Source organism: Idiotropiscis lumnitzeri, chromosome 2 (genome assembly GCF_059441095.1).
Source record: "Idiotropiscis lumnitzeri isolate Australia: NSW breed Sydney's pygmy pipehorse chromosome 2, RoL_Ilum_1.0, whole genome shotgun sequence".
Lineage (NCBI taxonomy): Eukaryota > Metazoa > Chordata > Actinopteri > Syngnathiformes > Syngnathidae > Idiotropiscis > Idiotropiscis lumnitzeri.
The window spans coordinates 32,536,060-32,546,049 of record NC_142392.1 but is presented as its reverse complement, the minus strand read 5'-3'; the positions used below and the strand labels follow the sequence as shown (position 1 = coordinate 32,546,049).

At 42.9% G+C, this 9,990-nt stretch overlaps 1 protein-coding gene across 1 annotated transcript; it reads left to right on the top strand.

Annotated features, from left to right (window-relative positions):
• Nucleotides 1-303: 303 nt before the first annotated feature.
• LOC148342336 (uncharacterized) lies at nt 304-1,601 on the top strand. The gene is made up of 2 exons (XM_088288143.1): nt 304-341; nt 395-1,601. The coding sequence occupies exons 1-2, from the start codon at nt 304-306 to the stop codon at nt 1,512-1,514; spliced, it is 1,158 nt and encodes a 385-aa protein (XP_088144269.1). The 3' UTR covers nt 1,515-1,601.
• Nucleotides 1,602-9,990: the final 8,389 nt, after the last annotated feature.

Genomic DNA, 9,990 nt, shown 5'->3' with positions numbered 1-9,990 from the left:
TGTTTGTCTTTTTGTGTCCTGCAGACGCCAGTGAAAACGATCTCTGTTCTGTGAAAGAGGAGCCAGACTTGACTCACATCAAAAAGGAGGAGGAGGAGGAGGAGGAGGAGGAGATCAACAAGTCACCAGTGAACGTTGTCCCTATAAAGACTGACGATGAAAACAAGGATGAGAGTGAGGACAACAGAGGGGCGGAGCCTCCAAGCAGCAGCTCAAGTCATCACGTGACAACAGAAGGTGATGAAGACCACTGGGGGCCATCACAAGCACATAATGAGGACACATTATCAGACGCTCATGACGATGATGATGATGATGATGGGCAAGGCAAATGTGAAAAGGCATGTCACACTGACTCATTAACTTCAAAGCTGTCTTTAAAACCGCACACAAGAACACACAGTGGAGAAAAACCTTTTTTCTGCTTAGTTTGTGGCAAGAGATTTTCTGGTAAGTCACATTTAATAAAACACACAACAATACATAGTGGAGAAAAACCTTTTTCTTGCTCAGTTTGTGGAAAATGCTTCTCTCAAAAGGAAGGTTTAACAAGCCACACAAGAACACACACTGGAGAAAAACCATTTTCCTGCTTGGTTTGTGGGAAAAGCTTTTCTCTAAAGTCACGATTAACAGAACATACAAGAACACACACTGCAGAAAAACCTTTTTCTTGCTCAGTTTGTGGTAAAAGCTTCTCCCATAATTCTCATTTCACAAGGCACGCAAGAACACACAGTGGAGAAAAACCTTTTACCTGCTCAGTTTGTGGCAAAGGATTCTCTGAAAAGGGAGCTTTAACACAACACACAAGAACACACAGTGGAGAAAAACCTTTTTCATGCTCAGTTTGTGGCAAGAGTTTCTCTGCCACGTCTAATTTAACAAGCCACACAAGAACACACAGTGGTGAAAAACCTTTTTCTTGCTCGGTTTGTGGCAAAAGTTTCCTGCGTAAGTCGCATTTAACAATCCACACAAGTACACACACTGGAGAAAAACCTTTTTCGTGCTCAGATTGTGGTAAAAGCTTCTCCCATGATTCTCATTTCACAAGGCACGCAAGAACACACAGTGGAGAAAAACCTTTTTCCTGTTCTGTTTGTGGAAAATGCTTCTCGATAAAGACATATTTAACAGAACACACAAGAACACACACTGGAGAAAAACCTTTTTCCTGCTCTGTTTGTGGAAAATGCTTCTCGATAAAGACATATTTAACAGAACACACAAGAACACATACTGGAGAAAGACCTTTTTCATGCTCAGTTTGTGGCAAGAGTTTCTCTGACAAGTCAAATTTACGACGCCACACAAGAACACACAGTGGAGAAAAACCTTTTTCCTGCTCGGTTTGCGGCAAGAGTTTCTCTCTAAAGGCAAATTTAACAAGCCACACAATAACACACAGTGCTGAAAAGCCATTCAGTTGCAGTGTTTGTGCTAAAAAATTCTTCACTAAACGTAGTGCTGAGAGACACGATTGTGCTGGCGAGAATTGCAGCGATCCTTGAAGATTAAAAAAATAAAAAAAAATGAAAGAACCGACTCTTTGTGGTAAGATGTAAATGTGATTTTGAATAAAATATGATGAAATTGAATTTTGCAAAGCTCTTTTATTGACACAAAGTCAATGTGATTAGTGTCAGAATAAGCATCATGTCTGAGTGATGATTTGTTTTGGTGTTTACATCAAACAAAATTAATTGCCTTTGCCTGAATAACATTTGTTAACATTATGCCTTTCAGTTGTCTTTTTAATCGTACTTAATGGAAAAGGTGTGAGAAGAAACCGTGCTTATGAAATCCTTCCACAATCATCAATGAAATCACTTGTTCCACTTGCCAACTGGCTTTCATTACGCTGTGTGAAAAGGTGAAAAACTGAACTAGAAGTTGAACTCTAAAAAGAACCAGAAAGAGAAACGCAAATAGTCTCGGTTTCTCTTTCTAGGTTGAGCTCTATCAAGCGTTTGGGGTTTGTTGCGAAGCAGAATCTCACTTCGGAAAAACTATAATTTTGTCAAATATACAAAATACTTTTTTCATGCTATATTATATTTTTTATACTTTACGATTGCTTATATAATGAAATCTGGAAATATTGAAATGTAAAATTAGCAACGACATTCAGACTTAATGCAATTAATAAGAAATATAGAAACATTTTATAAATATTGAACACATTGAGAAGAGTTAATCTTGAAATAAATATTGAAATATAAAAAATACTTAAGTATTAAATTAATTCAATAACCCGACCCTGGATGAGCAGCAGAAAATGGCTGGAGGGATGGAATGATTTAAATTGCACACATATTCAAATGAACAAATAAGTTAAGAAATATTCAAGTGTGAAATAAAAAGGTTTAAATTAATATTGATATAATTTTGCATATTTTAATAATTGAATAAATATTGTAGTATTACATAAGTAAGCTTAAATATACATTGAAATACATTTTTAAAAAATGTATGTATTTTTAAATGGCCTAATCTACATATGGGAAGTAACTCTCTTTATGAAACGATGAAGGGACTGGAGCTCACAGAAGTGACCAGTCTTGGTTCTGAAGTTCCGATGTAACCAGATACTGCCCTGAGAGAAAATAGGCCTGAGTATTGTTTATGGTGGGGGGAATTCTCTCGCCAGGTCAGTGACCTTCCAGGGTATGGAAGTAATTTAAGGTGGTCACGAGTAGACTGGTCGTATCAACGGGGAGACGCATCTGCTCTCCCTCTGGGGGACTTTTGGAGGGAAATCCCGAAGACTAGCGTGATGGGAATGCATATGCAACAAGGGAAAATTAGATATTCATGTCCTATTTGGGCATTCCCTATAAGAAGGGAATGTCTGAGAGGGGGCTCGCACGTTTTTGGGGAGACTTCTTTTGACATCAGCACGTGACGAGGATAAAATCTTTTTCGAACCAGTTCTTTTCCATCACCAATCCAGCCTTGCTCGGCTGCCTCTCCGGAAGGCAGCAAGGACCCACACTTCAAAGACAAAATATACTACATATTGAAAGAAAAATAATCCTCAAATATTGAAACAAGTATAGAATTGAATGAATAAACAACAAAGAAATAAATACCTAAGCACAACATTTCGATCACATTGAGTTCTTTCTTGCACATTCTTAAGCAATCATAATTTTTTTACTTTTACTTGTTAAGTTACTTCTGTGCATTTCACACCTGTGCCTTCAGTGAAGTCCTACTTTGTCCTACTTGAATGAATCCACATCAAAATACCATCATTTATGACACCACGGCTGGACAAATAATATCCAGAAACACACTTACGCACCACTGAGTGAGTGTTGGACGATATAGCTTCTCTTGAAAGGTCCGACTTGAAAATGTCCTTGCAAGTGTATCTGCAATTAAATCCACACTTTTCCCTCCTTCGGCCATTGTGGTTTAAAAAAAAGCAAGAATATATTTTAGATTTTCGAACGGCCGCCAATTACGACTTTTGGGTGTGTTGATTCGACATCGCGCTTCACAAAACGCGTTCATCACCCTCAGCATAAGGCCAGCGAGAAGGCTCACTGTAACCAACTCGTGATCTGATTGGCTATCGCAACCGTCTAACAAATATGAAAGCTCATTGACTTTGACAGAAGCGATGCCCGTACAATTGCATCTTAAGGCCTCGGAACGAATAATGCGCGCTCCTCGTATTGTGAAACCTGCCCGGCAACACGAGCGAGCGGAATTCCGATTGGATTCAAAACTCACCTAAAAATACAACGCTCAGCTATAATATGACATCAATGCAACGATTATGATCATTTTTTTTTATTGATTATGTTTGGCCAACAGAGAAGGCCTTGAAGGCCCACCACTGAGTTACTTAATAGCCTAAATTAAACTTTACTTTCACCAATAGAGTTAAAGTTGTATTTTATTGTAGGCGTTATGTAATTAATAGTGAAGGATTGTATTACGATTGCTGGCATTATTTTAAACACTTATGGGACAGAAGGTCAATTATTTAATTTAGCAGGTTCATATTTACTGAATATGTTCAACATTGATGAAACAAAAGCATTTTTCAAATGTATGTAGAAGTACAGTGCATCGATAAGATTGACTGGGATTGTAGTCATGGTGTTTACTGATTCATTCATATGCTAAATTTATACGACTTAGTTTAAATGTAAGACCTCAAAATTACACACATAGTATTTTCATGACCCACACTCTGATTCAGAACAAACAGATTCAGTCTGCTCAGGTTAAACTGATGACAAACCAAATAGCACTTCATGGACAAATACGACTGAACACATTCTCCACATAGGCCATAGAAGATACAAACATATCAAATTGGGCCGGGGAGGACGTCACAGGGACGCGATCAAGAACACCCAAAAACATAACAATTTAATCTGGGAAAACATACACCACACAATCTGTACACTGACGAGATTACAGGGGAATGTGAGCAGGAGAGACGGAGAGACTGCCGCCTGCCTGAGAAGGTCAGCCTTGCACGTGGAACGTGGGCCAGGCCGGGGGAAGGAGCAAGGACGACCGATTCAACCTACATGACCCTTGACATAAAAAAACCTCCTATAAAATGTGAGGCTGGGCTGAGATCAGCGCGACATTTTTCGATTGTGCTCGTCTGATTATAGTTTCTCGTCAGATTAAGAAAAAGCCGCCCAGATATCTGTCTTTGTACTATTTCCTGAACTCCAGAAATCAAAGAAACTAAAATATCGCAACTATAATCAGCTGTTGTTGAGTCTTTATTTGACCCTTTTCTTTTTTAGTACAAAAAACGAACACGCATTGGAGTACCGTATTTTTACGGCCAAAAGACGCGCCGTATCAAAGGGCGCAGTCCCAGGTGAGGGTGCTATTTCTGTATTTGATACATAGAACGCGCGGTATCATTGGCCGCAAACAGAACCAAGCAACCAAGCAGTCGCGCTAGCTGCTTAGTCGCGCTCGCGTGTTTTTAAAATGGCAGCGGGAGTTCTGTGGTATTTTATTTTAGCTTTTAACAACGTGCAGAAGTTGTCCTTATCCAAAAATGCACCAAGTCCTTGTCTTCTGTATCCGCTATTCTCCACCAAACACGAGAGTCATTATCAGTCTTCCTCGCCGTCTCGCTGCCGCGTAGCCCCTCAGATGGGATGCCGACACAATGCCGGTGTGAGCAAATCACTAATCAACAAACGATGTGCAGTCATGGTGTTACATCAAAACTAAAACTATCACCCCGAATCAACTGAATAGCGTAATGGTGTAGGCCCAGCAAAATTCTGCCTACAATACCTTAGTTAACATGCATGCACACTAAAACAGAAGATAGCGTGGCTAGTTGTTTTTAAAAAGGCAACAGGAGCAAAACTGAGTTTAGTTGTATTTTATTGAACTATTTAACAATGCACTCACATTATTATTAATTAGTCATCATCCACAAATCCATCAAAATCATCTTCTGTATCAGAAATAAACAGCTGGGCAAATTCTCCCACTAACACGCCAGGTTCCCTCTTGTCATTGTCAGATTCCCGTGTCGCTGCTGTGTGCGGCTCCTCTTGATGCCGGCTCTTGCGAAAGCTCTTACGACAGAGCAAGCAGACACATTTGCCCATACAGGGGCACTGGAGCCTGCTTTGCACTGGGGGGCGTGCCTTTGCGTTGTCATTCACGCCCATCTCCCCTCTCACGTCCGCCTGTTGTCGTTAGCCATGCCTGCCTTCTCTCTATATAAGCAGTGTGCAGGCAGTTCATGTTCGCAGTCAGCCCAGCAGTGCACTTGTTGCACTTGGTCCACAAAATGGGCGCTCCTCCTCAAAAGGCGCCTTGGCTTTTTTGGACGGGTTTCAGGACTTTAAAGTGCGCTTTATGGCTGCGAAAATACGGTAGGTAAGTTTGGCTTTTCAGGTTCATTTACGAAATATTTCTCGTTTTCTCGGTGGCTCAACTCCAGCAGTTTTGGTGACCCCGACGTGATTTTCTCAAGGAGGGAGTCGTTGCGGCTTGTTCTTCACACTCTACAATATTACAGGCCTGGACAATCAGAACAAAGGTAGGGGAGAGCCTGTTTTTCAAAGTCTCCTGATTTGTTATATTGTAGAGTGGAAAGACGTGGTCGATTATTAGACCGTTAAATTTTGTCAGTGTTTCTGGATATATTGTTTCTGGACTTCAGGAATGCTTTGTATAGAATGTAGATTGCGCATGGATTACTAGTAATATTGGAAGCGTACGCAGGTGAAATAAGTAGGGGGCTCCTGTTTTTGGCCGGCAACAGAAATTAGCACCCGTAGTCAAAACCCGTAGTCTCGTGCTCTGGCAGTCGAAGAAGGGGATGCACAGCTGACTAGCAGAACGTGTGCACAGCGTTCCCAATAAAGTGACGCTCAGTATAGTTAGTATAGTATAGTATATAAGTGGACTGAGGCTGGGAAAGATTGGATCTTTCGGACCACCATTATCTGTCGCTGCAGAGGCATACACGGTGGAGGGAAGTGCACAGCTGACGAGCTGATGGTCGCACTGCAACCTCAATAAAAAGTGCGCAGTCACGGTAAAAGAGCGCGCAGTCACGGTATATGTGGTTGACCGAGGCGTGGAGCGTTCCGGTTGCTGGAATATAGAATAGATTTTAAGGTGTTCCGATATTGTTGACAGTTTCTTGATTTCGGGGTGTTCCAATGTGGTTCACTTGCTCAGTTCTGTGTTTGTGCTGTTGTCTGTGTGTTAATTGTGACGTTGTTGTGTAATTGTCTAACTGCCTATACGTTGTGTATGTCCCGTGGCAATTAGTGGCCCTTGCTGTGCTGCGTTCTACTGGGTTGTCGTGTCTCATGTTTATAATTCCCGGGTCTATGTCTTATGATGCTCAATTGGTTTAATGTTTAGGGGTGTAAGAGAAAGTAGAGTGTTAATGTCTGGTAAGTGATGATAAAAAGGAGAGAGTGGGGTTTGCGTCCCACACTCACAACAAAACATGCTTAAAGTAACGTGTGGTGCATACAATATATCGTGTGAAAGTTCAAGCGATCACGTGAGTGAATGCAACCCTGAAGCAGAACAGGGGGAAACCTAACGGCGATAAGACAAAACTGCCTGATTGGTTTGATTGAATAAATAATTAAGTTGTGGATATTTTGGTAGTACAGAGAGAAGAATCCAAAACACGGAAAATCTGTGTTAGGATGGACCTTGCTCCGGTGAGAGTTCCACACTGCTTGAGTCGTAGTTGATTAAAAATGGGGAAATGGTGGGAGTGTAAAATTATGATTGGTATAAAAATTTCAGGGGATGATTAGCAATGAAATTACGGGAGAGGATTGGCGATGAAATTACTTGAGATAAGTTTATGAAACCAAAACACAAAGGCTTTATTGAGCATGTGTCTTGCGGACGTACGAAATGTGACCATTGGGAACTCTGAGTTGATTAGGAAATTAGAGTGTGGGGAAAGTGATGGGAGCAGTTGGATGAGCAGGGGGAGTTGCAGATATGAGGTTGGAAAGATGGGGGTCGAGTGGCCGATGGACGGTAGCTGTTTGTGAGGGTTGGAGATGGGGAGGCGTGGCTGGGGTGCGGACAAGATATATAAGATATATAATCATACCCAATACCGACAAAGTGCAACGAAAGACGCTGGTGGAAAAACTGACACCAGAGGAATAACGACGGGAACGAAAAAGGCTTGCAAAAGGCAAGGAACAAAATGAACAAAAATCGCTTACCGCAGAAGGGCAAGGAAAACCAATTGAGCTCAACCGAGAAGATCAATAAATGAAAACGGAAACACAAACAATGAACGGGAAAAAGGTACACGGAATGCAATAACAAGGTGTCTAGAATTCACAACTTGGGACATGAGCATGAGCAAGATGAATATTCCGACGCTGAGTAGTCAGCGTGGAGTGTTTAAATAGTGCAGTAATCAATGACTTGACGAGTGACAGGTGCGTGGCTGGTGGGCGCGTCTCTCCAGCCATGACGACATGAACAGGAACAAGCGCTGGAAGGAAACACCCCCACTCCAGCTGGGCAAACACAAAACAAAAACATGACAGGACAAAACGGACCATGACGCAAAAGGATTAGGTTTTTGGGATAGGTTTGAATTGAAACATTTTATGATCATGTTCAAAGAAAATCTTTAGAACAGGAGATGTCTAGCAATTGATGAGAGGTTTGCCAAGTATAAAGTTGGATTAAATAGTTTGGCAGCTGATTTATTAACTGATGTGTATCAAATGTAACAAAGGTGGACGACAGATGTTTTATGACTTTGCGACACCAGCCCTGACATGACAACTTCTAAGGGACAAGACAGCATTCCAGAAATACCAGACTAACATCCGCATCTATGAGCTGTTTGACGTCACAGGTGCAGGATCGTCAGCTGAGTCCAGGAGGAACAGGAGAAACGATTTCACAGGGACTGAATGGGAAAATCCACAAACGCACCGTGGTAAACTTTGGCATTTGCTGGCTAAATTGAGGCAAAATTAAGGTTCTGCCAGCACAAATCTCAGTGTAATCAAGGCGGACGCGCCGAGGGAGGGGTCTCTGTGTGGAATTGGAAAGTATCTTTTTGGTGAATGAAAGTGTGACAGAAAAAGTGTTTGTATGTATATGTGGTATGAGTGAATGTTTAAGGGACGGGCCTCAGGAAAGAAACCTGATTGAGGGCACCGGTAAGCCCGAACAGCACGTAGGATGCAATGGACGGACAGGCCTGATCAACCTGAATCCCTATTGCACTCCCAAGTACTGATTTTCAAATTGTTATTGGAGACAGATTGGACTAATCAAATTCAAGCATCAAGTGAATGATGTCAGAAACTGTCCTTACTTGAGGCCGAGGCCAGACCTACAGAGCAGCATGACGGTCACCGGCTGAATGGGGACACCTCAGGTGAGATTGGTCGTGCCGTGCATCAGATATTTCTGGCCCCGTTGGGGCCGATGTTGCTGTATCTTTCAGGTGGGGAGCGGAGGAGACAGGCCTGGTCTATGTGGCCAGGGCGAGACGTGAATGGAGTGAGACTTCCGGCAGTGACTTGTCCAATAATGTCGTCATTCCACAGCTGTTCCAGTTGGCCGTCCTCAGGGCGTGTCCTTCCGGTTACGGACATCATGTGAAACAGTCCATCAATGAAAAAATGCTAATGAGTCTCAGGAGAACAATTTTTTTTTTACATCATTTTGCACGACATCAGAAAAGGAAAATGTGGGATTGGATTAAGGAGCGTTACTAAAAATTGTTGTACTTGCAGGTTCAGGTGGCCAAGAGGGCTAAAAATTATAAAATAAAAAAAATGAAAAAAAGGGGAGGGGCAGCTAATGCATGCAGCTCCCATTGCACCTGCGCCTTCCGCTTCTGCTGCTCCTAGGCAAGGTTCGGATGACGCGGCACCACAGCAGACTGGCTGTCCGTACCCGGCCGGTCAACGAGGTCGGGATTGCGGTAACAGAGGTAGGGGTGGTTATAGACGGGGGTTGTGAGTGGGGTGTGCTCTTGCTGCGGGGTCACTGGGTGATGAGCAGTCCATACCGAGCCACTTTCTGGAATGTGCCATCCTCTGGTCCGGTGCCATTCCTGTCGCCCAGAGCTCAACCAGCGCAGGGGGCGCCACCGTTACCCACTCCCAACGCACTCTTGACACCAACCCGCTGGTACCCCATTCCATGACAGGGGGCCGCGGAGCTTTAGCGTTTGAGGAATGGCATGTCCCTGCATTCAGGGGACGGTGGATGGACAAGTTTTCGATGGTGCTTGATACTGGGGTGAAATATTCCACGCGCTGTGAGCTCTTTCCGCATCTCCCAGTGAGTAACAACACGATCCTCCTTGTGGACTCTCGAGATTGCCTGAGTCACTGCCATTGACTGAACGAACACTGGAATTCGAGTGGCATTTCCGGATGGGACTGAACTTGACTGTGCACATCCGTTGGGGGGAGCATATGTGGTGCTCTCCTCCATTCCAGTGGCTGAACT

What these genes read in the sequence shown, in the direction of transcription:
- LOC148342336 (XM_088288143.1), top strand. Translation starts at nt 304, where the DNA reads ATGATGATGATGATGATGGGCAAGGCAAATGTGAAAAG. An exon ending in GGCAAGGCAAATGTGAAAAG is followed by an intron (nt 342 to 394) that starts GCATGTCACACT and finishes ACCGCACACAAG; the next exon opens with AACACACAGTGGAGAAAAAC.